This window comes from Myxocyprinus asiaticus, chromosome 39 (genome assembly GCF_019703515.2).
Source record: "Myxocyprinus asiaticus isolate MX2 ecotype Aquarium Trade chromosome 39, UBuf_Myxa_2, whole genome shotgun sequence".
NCBI lineage: Eukaryota > Metazoa > Chordata > Actinopteri > Cypriniformes > Catostomidae > Myxocyprinus > Myxocyprinus asiaticus.
In genome coordinates this window covers 12,069,709-12,086,993 of record NC_059382.1, presented here as the reverse complement: position 1 = coordinate 12,086,993, position 17,285 = coordinate 12,069,709, and the positions used below count along the sequence as shown (strand labels likewise).

The following is a 17,285-nucleotide window of genomic DNA, read 5'->3' as shown; positions in this document are numbered from 1 at the left end:
TCAGAGAGAGAGAAGAGATGAGTGGGAATGATCTAGCACTGGACTCCAGCAAGTCTGAGAAGGGATGTAACCTCGGCCTTGGGTTAACGGGAAACACTGGGGCTAACTGAAGGGGTGGATGCACAAGGAGTGTTGAACTACTATCCCCCCTCCAAACCCTGCCTGGAACTGGGCCATCAGTGATCTCAAATGACACTGCAGATCACTCCCACAGACCAAACAATTTGGTATATAGGGCATACAGACAGCAAAGAATGGTATGCATATGACGAACGTGAACTATAGAGTTGAAAATATATGTAGAACATTTTGTCCAAGGAGGATTTTTGGACGAAACCACATTTCCGTCACACACATACCTAAAGGGGGAACAGCTTTCCAAATGGGCTGTTTCAAACCAAAACCTATCCTATGTCTTCAGAAGACTTGGAAAATGTTGTATGAGTCACATGGACTAATTTTATAATTATTTTGGGTCCTTTTTAAGCCTTAAAGTGAGTCAAAATCAACTGCAATTGTATTGCAAAGACACAGAGGTTTCTTCATTAAAACATCTTATTTTGTGTTCCGCAGTAGAAAGTAATTCGGGTTTGGAATGACATGAGGGTAGGTAAATGATAACAGAATTTTCATTTTTGGGTGAACTATTCTTCTCTTAATCATTTCTATGTAAAACACTATGTAAAGCACATTACAATTGTGTGTGAAATGTACTATATAAATAAACTTGCCATGCCAAACTTGCCTTGCCTATTCCTTTAAATGCGCTTGGCTTAGGATAATCACAAATGTGGATGAAATAGTATTCTGTGCTAAACATACTTGTTGGGCATGGGGTCCTCTATCCGGTTGGCCAGTTGGCTCTGGCTCTTGCTACGTGTGAGAGTGATGTTGGGCAGGAGGTTCAGCAGTTTGCGAGGGGGCGCTGGTGGGGTCCGGGGGAGCATCAGCATGCCATACCGCTTCGATGGTGGGGTAGCTGGGGGGGTGGATAGCAGCCCAGATGTGCAGCTGTTGAGCTGCGGGGAGGGTGGAAAGGGGTCTGTCAGTCTGTCACAGCGTGTATGGACAACTGTAGGAAAGTCCGTAGAGGGCAAGGCAGAAACGGAGATGCAGGAGCGAAGGGCAGGGACAGCAGAAGGAGTAAGAGGAGTACAGCTGATGGGGCTGGGACTGTAAGGTCGAGGTGCACGTATGGAACAGGTCAGCTGGTCAGCAGAGGTACTGTTGTCACGTTGAGTGGGTTCTGCAATCCAGGGGATACCCTCTTTCCTTAGTTCACCCCCTGGAAAAAAGAGAGAGATTTTAGGACAACTTAGAAGTTTGAAGGAGTGTGAAACACTGAAATTCAAAACAAGTAGTCTATGAAGGTATGTATTCTGAAGTTCCAAGGGGAGTGAGTATAATTCTATTTACGAGCTTTGATTACACATTTAAGGCTCGAAACATACTCATACTGCAAGTTAGGGCTGCAAGATTACAAAAATCATAATTGTTGATTAATTATCTTGATATTGTAATAGCGATTATTAATGTTGATTAATAGAAGTTACATTAAATGCTTATTTGTTCACCCTAGGCCATATTTTTTATGTAGGCTACACATCCAAAACAAGCGGAGAACTGTTAAGCTGAATTACTTTATTGATGTTTTATACATCAGTAAATCAACTGTCACTCACTGCAGGTTTAGACTGTTTGACCCCTGCAGTTTAGCGTGAGCTCACTGACACTTTGCACACAGTTCTTCACTCTCTTTGCAGTGTATTTACAGTCTACATTGCAAGTGAGCTACGCAACATAGCGAAGCCAAAATAATTCCAAATGACCGACTATGGTTTTCGCTTTTGTTTTTAAAGCTTCTTCTCGTGTGTAAGGTGATGTTTCTTCAGCAATAATTTTCGAGTGCCACCATGAACAGAGGTGAAACATAAAGCAAGCATCTGGGCATCAAACTGTTTCAAACTAAAGATTAGGATTGGTTATCATTATTGATAGGACTAAGGAGTAATTTGTACATCTCTGATTTTTCATTGCCATTTCACTGCTCAATGGACATGTCTGGAATGGGTTAGAAAACTCAACTGCTGCAAAAACACGTTGTAAATAGAAACCTTTGGAGCAGCAGGAGTAGACTGAAATGGAATGCTGTAATCGTCAGTTTTCACTGATAACTGCAATCTCGTTTACTTTTCCGATTCATTGTGCATCCCTACTGCAAGTACATGATTGCAAACCTTTCTATCTATGCAAGCTCAATTTCTAGCACAGTTGCATACCAAAGGGGCATTGTAGCGACCATAGCGTAAACTGTCTTCTACAGTCAGTTTCCTCTTCAGGTCAACAACTACTGTCATGGCAGAGCAACAGTCTGAAGAGCTAAAGCTAAAGTTAAACTGTCAACATGTTTATAGCTAGCAGCTGAATAATACATTTGGTTAATGGCACATACATTTATGAAGGGACACCCTTGAGTACTGAGGATTTTTATTGCCACAGTAATGCAAAAACACAAAGTATATACTGTATAATGGGACTGAACATTTGCAATGCATTGGCCAAACATTTATGTTTGCGTATTTGTGTAAAGTGTTTCTGGTCTTCAGTCCTTTTTTTGCATCGTTTACAAATGGCTATAATTTGCATATTTCTCTTAAATCAAATTTACATAACCAGTCAAAGAACAGCGAGCATACTGGAGTAACAGGAGTTCAAGGAGGAGTTACTCAAGGGTTAAACATTATTGGTCAAGGAAGTGCCCTGGGCAGGATCTGGACATGGACATACTCTACTCACTAAATACATTGGCCATCAGAACTCCACTATGCATTATCAAATGCTGTCTTTTCTGTGCCTTTCTCTCCTTTGCTGAGCTGAGAGCCTACAGCTGAGACAGCCTGAAGAATGGAAAGAGGAAGGGGTCAGCCCTGACCTGTGTCAGTAGCGCTCTTGAGACAGGAGAGGGCAGCGGTGATGCGGGAACACTCCTCACCACTGGAGCCCAGTCTTTTCATGGTCTCCTCCACCTGGGCACTGGACATCTGCAGCAGAGCATCCAGAGATAGCTTCACTGGCACTGCCTGGGAAGACAGAATAAATTGATAATGAATGCATAATGACAGAAATGGACACATGTGGTTGCATATGGCACACAATTCTTATTAAGCACTGGAAAATAAAAATCTCAAAAAAAAAAAAAAATAATGTTTTTAAACGTATGTTATTCTTTGCATGGAAAATATCCAAACTAAGAAGTGCAAGTCTGTCCATCAATAGTTTTCACACAGTTTTTTTATTTTAGTCATCATTTTTGTCTTTTGCCTGAAAATGTCATTTAAATTCAGTCAATAGTTCATCATGTTATTTTCATTTATTTTAGTCAATTTTGCAAAATGACAAAATCATGCATAAAACTGTATCAGAACAAAATTTTACCAAACATTCCAATATTCTGAAACATTTATAAACTACTTATGAAATGTATTAATTATTATTAACTACTTATTAACTATTTATACATGTTCTATATCTTAGCAGCATTATTTTCTTCATGTGATATTTTCGTCAACAGCATATTTAAATTAAAACTTCTTGCAAGTCCTTTTTTACTATAAATTCTCCTCCCTGCCCAGAAGGTGGCAATATGCATGAAGAATGCTTATGGACAAAAATAAAAGAAGAACCTTTCATAGGAGAGAAGAGAGTGCTTAGTGGACAGCTTTTTTTAACAGTCATTTCATTGGCGAGATTAAAGAAATAGTTCACCCAAAAATTTTAATTCTCTCATCATTTACTTACCCTCATGCCATCCCAGATGTGTATGACTTTCTTTCTACTGCTGATCACAAACAAAGATTTTAAAAGAATATCTCAGCTCTCTAAGTCCAAACAATGTAAATGAATGGTGGCCAGAAATTTGAAGCTCCATAAAGGACATACAAGCAGCATAAAAGTAATCCATCAACTCCAGTGGTTAAATCCATGTCTTAAGAAGCAATATAATAGGTGTGGGTGAGGAAAAGATCAATATGCAAGTCCTTTTTTTACTATAAATTCTCCTCCCTGCCCAGAAGGTGGCAATATGCACGAAGAATGCTTATCGACAAAAATAAAAGAAGAACCTTTCATAGGAGAGAAGAGAGTGCTTAGTGGACATTTATAGTAAAAAAGGACTTAAAAATTGTTCTGTTTCTCACCCACACCTATCATATCATTTCTGAAGACATGGATTTATCCAATGGCGTCGTATGGATTATTTTTATGCTGCTTTAAAAAAATTGGAAAATTTTCTCCCAATTTGGAATGCCCATTTCCCACTACTTAGTAGGTCCACATGGTGGCACGGTTACTCACCTCAATCTGCGTGGCAGAGGACAAGTCTCAGTTGCCTCCGCTCATGCTACCCTCCACTATCCACGCACAACTTACCATGCACCCCATTGAGAGCGAGAACTACTAATCGTGACCACAAGGAGGTTACCCCATGTGACTCTACCCTCCCTAGCAACCGGGCCAATTTGGTTGCTTAGGAGACCTGGCTGGAGTCACTCAGCACACCCTGGATTCGAACTCGCAACTCCAGGGGTGGTAGTCAGCGTCAATACTCGCTGATCTACCCAGACCCCTTTTAAAGCTTCTTTTAAGTGATTTCTGGTGACCATTCACTTGCATTTTATGGACCTACAGAGCTGAGATATTCTTCTAAAAATCTTTGTTTGTGTTCAGCAAAAAGAAAGTCATACACATCTGGGATGGCATGAGGGTGAGTAAATGATGAGAGAATTTTCATTTTTGGGTGAACTATTCCTTTAACACTGTTTAGAATGCACGCCCACAGACCATTCCTAGACTGTCTTATGCAAATCGCACACAAAAATACAGTGAGTTGACTGATATCACCAGTTGCAAACTAATGCTGGCTTCTGTGCAATTACCAGGAATCAGAGTGCACAGATCTTTATCAGTCTGCCAGGAAACAAAATCAAGATCCCAGGCTGCTACAATAAGTGCTTCCAAGGAAGAAATAGTCGCTAGAATTACTGAAGTTTGTGAGGTTCATCATGGCATCAAATCTTTCAAAGATATTCAAGAGTGTTGTTGGAGACATTTAATCCCTTATAAACAATCCTTGGCCATACCTGTATATTATGATTTGCTCTCACAGTTATGCCTGCCTCTAAATGTCACTCAAATAAAATAAACTGTAGTCTGTCACTTTACATGTCAGACAGATGGCAACTGTCTGTCTAAGTGGGTGGTTCTTGGTCAGATTAAGCAGCAAAGCATTCCAAACAAAAGTCTAACTAAACAATACTAGTCTATCAATGCCTCCAAAATAACAAGGACTGGATATGCGTGAGATGGTACTGCTGTTTGAATGGTCAGCATGGGTCGTTAGTCCCCATAATTAAAGCGATAGACGACGTAAGCTGTACACCTGTTGTTTCCATTTAAAACAGACAGTTTGTTGACACCCAATCAACAGAACAGATTACTGACAATATATATATATAAAAAAAATTGGGTGTGCATCCAGTTTGACAAACCTACGTACTGAAAAGATCTTTTGACAATGCTAAGTAGAGCAGAATGATTCAGGTGGGCTGTTTCATATTCTCACACACATACAGGTACACACTACACTATATCTTAATAAGGGATCATGTAAAGTCAACCAGTTATTATAGCAAAATAAATCAAGGATCCAGATGAGAAGTGAAGCGTTTCACCCTGGAGTTTTGTGTGTGATAATGACCAGCTAATTGTGCTTATTACATGGCTACATACTGAATAAATAAACAGTTATTTTTTATTTTATATATTTTTTTGTTTTGTTTTATTATGTGAGATGAAATAGACTGTGGAGTGATAAGACACATAAAAACTAGCACAATTATGTATTGGTTATTGCATTGGAATGGATATCAGTCAATTATTCAGATTCACTTTCATTATATTTGACTGCAGAATGCCACGATCAACCAATAAGAATCAAGTATTCCATAGAGCTGTATATTAATTTCTATATCATCTTATTTGGAGCATTTATGATTTTTTTACTTATCAGAACCATCATAATACTCATATCCTCCCCAATTAATATTTGTCAGACACTTTTATCCAAAGCATCATACAGTGCATTCAAGGTTTTTTAAATACAAATTTATCAATATGTGTGTTCCATGGGAATTGAACCCATGGCTTTTGGCATTGCCAGTGCCATGATTTACAGAAGAAACCAGTCACTTCCAGCAAGGTTCTCAATGAGAGGCCTCATGTGGCTTTAGATGGGCGGGGAGGAGTCTGTATGTTAATTAGAGGATGATTCGCTGAGACAGACAAAAGCATAATCATGCCCTCCTGGAATCCCCCAGCCGCCACTAAGACTGTTGGCATCTTGTGGCACCAGAGTTAGCCAAGGTCCAAATACCCTGCACGGTCCAGTTCTTTCTCTCTGTCCACTCCTCTCTGTTCAATTCCTCCACCCAACCACATTCCTGTGCTCTTTGGCGTCTCTCTGGCGTATTTCAATTCTCACCCCAAACACACACACTTACTTACTCACACGCATGACTGAACAACTGCCCAGCAACAGTTGGAGCTGTGGTCAGTGTTGTCTCCATGGTAAATGAATAGATAACAGGACAAAAGAAGGTCCCCGTTATAGAGGATCAGAGGAGGGGCAGAACCTCTAATTTTAAAGACAGTGGGGTGTATCAGACTCATCATTACAGCATTTTTCAGGGTTTTGATTTGAAAAGTGTGATTCTATAGCGCACATCAACGCAAAACTTTACAGGGGCTATATTGATAACTGTGCTTTCGTTTTCGGTTACTAAAAATAGACTAGATGAACCAGTGTGCTGTAGAGTGTATATACAACCACGTCACATAGAAACACGTTAACGTACGTATCGCAGCAGTTTCCTGCTGAAATGAACACAAAAGGCGCTAAAACAACAATTACTTTTATTCCCTATACACAAACCACGAGTAAAACAGCAGATTATCAGTTCATAAACATTTGCTATTCGCCCTGTTCCTCACACAATGCTATCTTATGACATCAAAACACTTTTCCTATAGTGCATGACTTGTTTAACGTGAGGTGATGTTCAACGTTTGCATTACATAACCAACTACATTTACAAACATGATGAAGCACAATTGAATTTCACAGTTGTTCAACTGATAGAGTGTTGCACTTGCTATGCAAAGAACCAGGGTACAAGTTCTGAAGAGGATGCGAGTGGACATATGAGCTGAAAATGTCATAGAAGCACCAGAAAAATGATGTGGTTGTTTCAGAAATTTTGTTTTTCATGTCACATTTGCTATTTCTGACACTAGTATCCATTAGGTTTAGGTTTAAGGTTTAGGGTAGGGTGGTAGGTTTTGTTGATTTAAAACTTGATAGAGCATTGCACTTCATACAAAATCGAAGAACTAATGGATGTGATGTAATTTAGAACATAATATGGCCAAAACGAAGGTGTTTTTGTGTTTGTTTTGGTGGTTCATAACAGCTCGCCAGCACAAACTTTCAGGAAAACTTTGTACTGACTGCTAAACACCTTCTTACTGCCATTGGTCTACGTCATCTGTAGGTGTGTCCTGGAGCTCAACCTAATTTCAGGCCGACAACTAATCCCCGTTCAGTCAGTTGAGATCAGTCAACATGAACACACCAGCATGCAATTATTAGCGATCTGGTGCAAATTGACCAACATCTGTATGATTGTTCGCACTGAGACATTTTCCAAGAACATGTCATGCGATTTTTTGGTTTAATTAGTCTTCAAATATAATCAAATCTACTTAAATACTCTTATGTGCCCATTCACTCTGTTGTTTGATATGTTGCTTCACTCAAGTACCTTCTGCAGCCAAACTGCCAAAAGTAAGAAATGCCTATCATCATTATTTTGTCAGTATTCTGACCATTAACATTCATTTATACATCCATCTTAGCAGTAGTATCAGTGTCATCATACAGTATATTACAATAGCAGAGTGTAACCAGCACATATTATGTCCGTATATTGCATGTTAGCGAATGTAACTCCTCTCTAAGCAGTGTGGCCGGTGTTTGAATGTTCGCAGACAGTATGTCGGTGCGCAGCTGTTTCAGACTTCTTTTTGGCTCCAAACAAATAATGAAGGCCTTTAACGTTAAAAACCTTGTCCGTTTGGGAGAACATTAACTCGATTTTACAGTGGACATTTAACCTTTGGAACTGCAGCAATATGTGTAAGGAGCCACATAATATAATTTTCGTGAGATCAGGCTCTGAATATCTGGGCCAGGAAAACCACATAGACTCTGATGTGCTTCTTGACACCAGGGATATGTGTGTGCATTATTTAAATGTGTGATTTGGGTGTGCACTTGTTTCACTATGTATGTGAGCCTTAATTTGTCCTCACAAGTTTCAAGTTTTATTGGTCACATACATAACCATACACAGTACAACATGTAGTGAAATTCTTGGTACAACTTTTCTCCCCACAGTTTACGTATATATATATATATATATATATACACATGTACATATAGATATGCATATAGATAGATATACAGATAGATAGATATACAGATAGATAGATAGATAGATAAGGAGTAGAAATAGAAGTAAAAAACAATTAAAAAATTTTTTACAACACAATAAAATACACAATAAAATAGGAGAAAGAAGAAATACATACTGTATGTACAAAGTATGCATCTGAATATGAAATAGTGCATAATAACAGATGTAGAGGTGGTAGCAGCAATAGTTTGACTGGCAATATGTACATTGTGCAAGGTAAAGTGCAATTGTGCAGTAATGTTGACCTGCAACAGGCTGATGTTATTGAGGTGATGTTGTAGATGTATAATAATGATAATATATAATATGATAATGCAGAGTGTAATATTGCTTCAAGTGTGTGGCGTTGAATAGTGAAACTAGTCCTAGTGTTGTGCTTGGTTCAGGACACGGATGGCCTGGGGAAAGAAGCTCCTCCTTCTCATTCTCATTCTCTCTGTTTTGGCCATCAGGGAGTGGAAACATTTCCCTGACCGCAACATAGAGAAGAGTCCATTATTTCCCAACTAACGTCATCATGGTCAGGTTTAGAATATTACAAATATCATTAGCTAAGTATGAAAACCACTGTATCCCCCAACTGAAAAAAACAAACAGCTAAAACCAGCCTTATCCTCATCTGGTCTCCCGGCTTAGCCAGCTAAAAAGAGCCCAAAACTGCTCCAAAACCAGTAAACTGATCAGCCTGACCAGGCTGGGCGACCAGCTCTACAAACTCTGTCTACCAGCTTAGGCTGGGTTTTTCAGCAGGGCCATGAGTGGTCCTCACAAATTTTGGCCATGTTTACACTAGTACATTTAAGTTTGAAACCTCCATTTTCAGTTTCCTGACGTCAAGTCTCTGTTTTTGGTGGAGGAAAATGGCATTTTATTGTAGACAAAAAGCGTAAATACACTCACGAGCACTTTATTAGGTACACCTGTACAGCTACTTATTCATGTGATTATCTAATTAGCCAATTGTGTGACAGCAGTGCAATGCATAAAATCATGCATATACAGGTCAGGAGCTTCAGTTAATGTTCATATCAACCATCAGAATGGGGAAAAAATGTGATCTCAGTGATTTTGATTATAAACATAATTGTAAGTGTCAGACCGGCTGGTTTGATTATTTCAGTAACTGCTGATCTCCTAGGATTTTCACGAACAACAGTCTCTAGAGTATATTTCTAGAGTTGTGCCAAAAACAAAAAACATCCAGTGAGCGGCAGTTCTGCGGACGAAAACGCCATGTTAATAAGAGAGGTCAACGGAGAATGGCCAGACTGGTTCGAGCTGACAGAAAGGCTACGGTAACTCAGATAACCCCTCTGTACAATTGTAGTGAGAAGAATAACATCTCAGAATGCACACCACGTTGAACTTTGGGCACTTTATTAGGACCATAGTGTTCTGGTGACCTTAGCCTCAAAGGTCTGTGTGTGTGTGTGTGTGCGTGTCTTAAAAAAAACAACAACAAAAAAACACTATATATTCAGTAGAAATTTGCAACAAAAACAAAAAAGACAATAAATTAAGATAAAATAAATTTAACAAAATCTCCTTTCAGTACTTCCATTACAGGACAAAATTATTCAGCAAGTGTTTTTTTTTTCTTTCTAAGAATGCAAAAACGTCTCCATACAGATAGGTAATATAGGTAAACGTGTGTGTGTGTGTGTGTGTGTGTGTGTCAGTCAAACAGAAAATAAAAGCAACACGACATCACAAACAAGTGAAATCCATCTAAATGGTATGCATGGCACTCAAATGAATGGAAATCACCCTCCTAATGGAGACTTTTTGGCAAAGAGCCAGAAATAAGCTTTAGCTGCACTCTGCGACTTTCTCAAACCAAATATTAGCCCAAATCCTCTTCTCAAGGTTTAGCTTATGGTTGGAAAAACAACAAGAGTACAAAAATCAAGGTAAGCCAGGTCTAAACCAAACAATAAGCCTAATCCTTCCATAAACACACAGTACCATGACTAACCATTCATCTAACGGATGCATGTTTATTTCTCTATTCTGTCATTCACAAAACACATCCAATAAGAGATTAAAGGGCCACAGTTGCATAAGGAGGGCATAACAACACCTGTCGTTGTTACATACGGGTCGTATCTGAGTTAATAAGTGTGAGTTGTGAGTTAAAATGGGCAAGCCAGGGCAGAAAGCAGGTGAAATGACACATACCGATACCAAGGTGATGTCTGGACATGCCTCTTACCTGAGTTTATGAGCCGACATAACCCAGGGAGTGATGCTATGAACATTAAACTGAGATGCAGCATGCGTTAGCTTCCAACCAAACATGTATACAAACTCCTACCCACTGCAATTAAAAGCACCCAGGAAAGCTGCGTCGACAAATCATTAATCAGGAGATGCCGTAAAAAGCAACCAAGCCATGGTGGCTACATCTGGTCTGTGAATACTTTCCCATTAAACTACAATCAAACAAACAAGCACCCAAATAGCTACTTGAAAAACAAATTAAATAAATAAAACCTAACAAACAGGAAAAAAAAAAAAAAAAAAAAAAAAACAAAGCCTACTGACCCACAAACTGCCTTCACAAACTGTTTAATACCTCAAGCTTGCAAGTCTGTTAACACTCTTGACAAACACTGAATAAGTAGATTTCTGCTGTTGCCAATTCTGCTTGCAGCTTTTCTATGACCACAGAGTCTCTACATTCAACCCAACTTGCATGCAGGCAGGAAACCAACAAACATCAAAAACACAAAAGACAGTTGACACAAAGTTTGAAAGGAAGGCTCTAAATCATGAAACAGTTAAAAATACTATACCATGGGAGATTGTTAAGTTGCCTTTCTTAAATCTCATTTCCCAGAAACGGAAAATTAAAGTGTCCCCCTCAGAAGTCACACAAACTTTGAGAACTGCTCCCTTCTAACCCAAACTTCTCCTCGTACCCACCCCGTCTCTCCTCCCTTTCCGCACTGTCCCTCCCTTCCATCTCTCCCTCCTTCCTGTGAATATGCCTGAGAAGTCTCCACAGATCTGGACACTCCTCCTAAAAGCAAATGGTCACTGACTGGGCCGTCCCTAAGAAGTTCTGTGTTTTCTGTATACACAGATCTAATCTCCAGGACACAACAGAACAGATTCTTTAAAACTTTTGATTCAGGACCAAGTTTTACAGTACATTGGATATCAAGTGATGAACCAACACAGTATCAAAACTGTCCTTAGATTCAAAAATTGAAATTTATTAAGGGGCTAGTTAAAATGAAAATGCTCTCATTAATTATAGACCCCCATTATGTTCCAAACCCGTATTACCTGGAACAGAAGAATGTTGATGCTGTATTTTTGTCCATACAATGAATGTGAATGAGGACTGAGGCTGTCAGTCCCAGCCTGATTTAATCAATATTACATGACTTGCAAAATGACATTACATGGTTCATTACACATATCACCGCAGTTCTGAGGTGAAATGCCCACTAAGTGGCGCTAACAGAGAGTTCTCGAAAACAGACAGGTTTTTAAAGGAGTAGTTCACCCCAAAATGAAATTTCTCTCATCTTTTACTCACCCTCATGCCATCCCAGATGTGGATAAGTTTCTTTCTTCTGTTGAACACATGAATTTTTTTTAAAAAATATCTCAGCTCTGTAGGTCTATATAATGCAAGTGGATGGTGATCAGCACTCTAAAGACTGATCACCATCCACGTAAACACTCCAGTGGTTAAATTAATGTCTTCTAAAGGGCTGCGATCATTTTGGGTGAGAAAAGGATCAATATTTAAGTCCTTTTCATTATAATAATTTACTTCTGGTCGCTCTTCCATGCACGTCCATGAGGGGAATCAGTTCATGCTACCTCTCGCTACCTCATGTGTATGTCTTTCTTTCTTCTGCAGAACACAAATGAAGAGTTTTTGAAAAATATCTCAGCTCTGTAGGTCCATACAATGCAAGTGAATGGTGACCAGAACTTTGGTAATCAGTAAGACTCCAGTGGTTACATCTATGCCTTCAGATCAATATTTAAGTCCTTTTTTCCTATAAATCTTCACTTTCAATTCCACATTCTTCTTCTTTGTTTGTTGGCGATTCACATTCTTCGTGCATTTTGCCACCTACTGGTCGGGGCTGGTCAAATGTGCAGATGTATACTAAAAAAGGACTTAAATATTGATCTGTTTCTCACCCACACCTATCATATCTCTTCTGAAGACATGGATTTAACTACTGGAGTCATATGGATTACTTCTGTGCTGCCTTTATGTGCTTTCTGGAGTTTCAAAATGCTGGCCACCATCCACTTACATTGTATATTGTACATGGACCTACAGAGCTGAGATATTTTTCTAAAAATATTTGTTTGTGTTCTGCAGAGGAAAGAAAGTCATACACATCTAGGATGGCATTAGAGTGAGTAAATGATGAGAGAATTTTTGGGTGAACTATACCTTTAATATTACTATATAAACTGCATAGGCCCAACAAAATGTAAAAAGATAGACACGAAAAAGGCATTTTAAATGCCACAACAACAATAGGATTGCATATAGGTAACAAACATTGGAACAAATGTTGTATTAGGCTTGTCTTTATAATTTGATTGTTTGGTTTCTAGATGTTTCTTGAATTTTAATGTTTTCATTCATCCGGTAGCCAATAATTCAAAGCACAAACAGCATTTTTATTCATTTTGCAAGTAAAAACGTATTTAATGAGTGAGGGCTGTATTTTCCAGAACATTACATCATTTTGTTCATGGTTTTCAAGGATGAAGGCAGTCTCGCTACCAGTCCATGTTGATATTTTGTTGCTTAAACTAAGGGACAGATACACCAAAATACCATAGAGTTTAATTGGATGCACAGCCTTTGACATCAACAACAAAAGAGCAGCAAAGTGCTTTGCTCGTCCCTTTTAAAAGTTGATATTTTCCTGTCCTCTTTGTGTATGACTACTTTCGCATTTTATTATTTGCAAATAGCCATATTTCTTCCCTGCTGTCCACAACAACCCTATCAGAACAGACCTGCAACACATTTTTGAGTTTCTTGTTACCCACCAGTTGAGAAACATCGCTTTAAAACCACTAGTTGAACATGAGTATAAACTTGACACTGCAATCATGCAGATATGTTGACTATTGTATGACAAATTGCTTGCTGTGTTTCTCATTTATAAGTCGCTTTGGATAAAAGCATCTACTAAATTATTAAATATAAATGAAAATATAAAAACGCCACATGCTCTACAGAAAGACTTTAATTTATGAGGCTATTAATTGTGCTCAATGTCTTTTGACTGTGTGAAACAGAGATTAATGAGGGTAAAGTTGGCCTTTCTTTGACCTGCTACCATGCATTTTGAGCATGAACTATAATTCTGGGCCATGAGAGAGGCCAAACCAAAGGAACAAAGGAGAGCGAGAGGGGCAGAGCACAGGAAACAAAGGTTTGGGTGAGATTGCTTTTGTCAAAGTCTCATTTTTCTTTCTGTCTCTATCTCTCTACCTTAAAGAAGGCCTCTTGTAGATCCACAGGATGTTACCAATAAAGAAATTACTCAAGCAACCACTCTTGCCTGTGCCCTTTGAACTTACCTGATAACCAGTACACAATGGGCTGCCAAAACATACCAACAAAAAAGTTCCAAACTCTGGTAAGACTAATATAAGCATTCTATTCCATTGGTGACTCACAATAAGTTTCCAATCTAAAATGTCAATAAAAAAGGTTTAAATGGTGGATCATGGTTGTTCCACTCACTCTCGCTGAGCAGTGGGAAACCCCACCAAGCCAAAGCAGATGGCCTTATCAAGGAATGAGTCACAATATGCATAATATAGTGTAGTATATTAGACTATACTATATTATATAGTTATTATTGTGTAGTGACTCAAGCTCTAAGTTAACAATCTTTTTCTCATCCTAACTGATATGGAAATGAGCATATGTTAGGGTATGGTAACATTGTATATGATCGCACAGTGGGCCAAAAAGGTTTTGCGCACTTAAAACATGGACACTTTTCATGCAAAATAGGTTTTGAATTATGATAACACAATATTGCTCAAAATTATGCTAAAAAGTATTTGGATACTTTCTACTAACTAATTGAAAAAATGGCTATGGAAAGTGATGCCATTTGGTTTGACAATGTGTTATCTACAGTATACAATATAATAAGTGTGTATTAAGTGTCTGACTACTTTTTGGGGTCACTGTAATTTCATATACTGTGTGTATATATATATATATATATATATATATATATATATATAGACACATACACACACACACACTGTATACACTGTATACATACAGGGAGGTATGAAATCATATATGGTATGAGATTAGACACAAACCTGATCAGATATGATATGAAATGGGATCTGGATATGTTCAAACTGGTATTTCTGGTAACAATACTTTAATGAAGAAAAATACACTACATAGAACTATATTTTTAAAACCTAGAAGTAAACATCCACTAACAATAAAAGGGAAGCCACCAGAGGTATTTCCTGGTATTTTGTAGACACATTGGGAACCACAAGTCACGTATATGTAAAATACCTGCTATGGATCCATTACTCTGAACTGTCCAGTCATGCAAATTCATTGGTCCAGTCCACTCGTCTTCCTACAGGAGGAATAGCATTCCTTTTCTCTTCCTGGGAAAACACAGGGCTAACCCTATTCTAACATATTGTGATATGCAGGGGTCACTGAACTCCCTGCTGCCCGTTCCTGCCCACACTTGCATTCCTGCCCCTAATTCACACTATGGCTGCGTGGCAGCCTTGGCGTGATATGTTAAAAAACAACCTTATTAGAAACCGAGTTTTCGGATTTAGAAAACCATATAACTGGGAGGTAGAGACCCATAATTTGGTCATTCTGATAAGGTTATGGGGAGCAGAAAAAAAAAAGAAGAAAAAAACAATGCTAAATGCAAATAATAAAATCCAACTTTATAATAATTCATATTTAGGATAGGAATACAAATAGGCTTAACTTTTCCCATGTCTTTTGTGTTTGATGTCAAAGGACAAGTGTCCAATAAAATTCTACGAAAATATTCATGCGTCACTTAGACAAATTAAACAGATGCCAAGATGGACAAAAATGGCATGTTCCTCAAAAATAAAACCATGCAAGGTAAAAGTGCTAAATATGTGATTAATAATACATTTAAATATAATACTAATAATTTAATATGATATAATACTAATAATACAATTCTATATAAATTCTAATATATATATATATATATATACATACACACACTGTATATTTGTAAATCAATATTCATATTATTGATATACACAGATTATGAAATAATTGATATTTTATAAAAAATTACATTTTGTTTACTTTTGAGCAATAAATAATTTTGCTTATGTGTTGGGTCCAATGTAAAATCTGGGACCTGAAGCAAAACTAGTTGAGAGTTAGAGGACAGAAGACCACAGAAGGAAAAAACAGAAAGACAGAAAGAAACTCTTGGGAGAACACAAAAACAAGGCAAGTATTCTGTGACATTTGGATCAAAGAAAGAGGAAAACTGGGAGGACACATAACAACAAAAACAAAAAACACAATTTTGGAGACCCCATTCTGACCTACCTCAGTGACCGAAACGAAGCAGTGAGCTAATCAGAGGCATGCTGCAAACTAACCCCTCTCATATCCACCAGGATAAACTGCTTTTATTTTTAAAGTTTTCGTTCTTCAGTCTTGTCTGTTCTGTTTATTTCCCTGTTTGTCTGTTTCCGTGTCTAATGAGGCCACACAAGCCTGTGTGTTTGCCAGGCAGTCCTGAATGCAGTTCTGTTCTGGTCAGCTTTGTATGTGTTTGTTTCAGAGAGAGGGAGGGAGGGAGAGACAGACCCAATTTGGAAGAGTATAAATAGACAGATGGGAGAGTTTTTGACAGAGCGGCTGACTCTGCACATTCTGAGTGGCATCAGGTGCGTGGATCCACAGAGGACTAAATGCCGCAGAGACACACAGCACTGAGCTAGCAAAACATCTCTTCTTTAACCCTTGAATAAAATCCTTTTTTTTTTTTTATGGTAAGAAATTCCATTGGACTTTCATGCTTTAAATATTACTAATCCAAAAAAACCTGAATATGGGTAGTCAAGCAATGACAGTATAGTGGAGTGACACAATATACTTCATCTAAAACTATTTTAAACAACATTTTAAATTCTTGTATAATTATTATTAGTACTTGCCGATTTTATGTCCTTTTATTAATGGAGAAACTGCATGGAACATTTGTACTTTTGAAAAAGCCTTTTTAAATCAAAATCATTACACTGCTAGACTATTTAAGTGAATGGCAAAAAGCTAATCTGATTTAAAATACTGGGGGAAAAATTAAAAACAAACAACAAATTAAAAACAGTTACAGCACCTAATATATACTTTTCCTTTTACATTTAAATAGTAATCTAAAATCTTGTAGGTGAAAAAAAGAGTGATTTTTCACACAAAAATGAAAATTCTGATATCAATTACTCACCCTCATGTCATTCCAACCGCATATGAATTTCTCTTTTTCTTGCAATACAAAAGGGGAATGTTAGCCTCAGTCCCATTTCACTTTTATTGTATAGAAAAAGATGCAATGAAAGTGACTAGTAACTGAGGTTGCCAGACATCTCCTTTTGTGTTCCGAATAAAAAAATAAAGCCATAGAGATTTGC

General features: G+C 37.9%; 1 protein-coding gene across 9 annotated transcripts in view; it reads right to left on the bottom strand.

Moving 5' to 3' along the window:
• LOC127430222 (kinase suppressor of Ras 1-like) overlaps positions 1-17,285 on the bottom strand; it is a 61,311-nt gene that overhangs the window by 24,082 nt on the left and 19,944 nt on the right. For 6 of the 9 annotated variants that reach the window (XM_051679827.1, XM_051679829.1, XM_051679830.1 and 3 more), the window contains 2 exons: positions 2,933-3,080; positions 823-1,285 (listed from right to left, as the gene is read on the bottom strand). In XM_051679827.1, the coding sequence (XP_051535787.1) occupies positions 823-1,285; positions 2,933-3,080 (611 nt within the window). The other 3 variants (XM_051679835.1, XM_051679833.1, XM_051679836.1) reach the window with 3 other exon arrangements.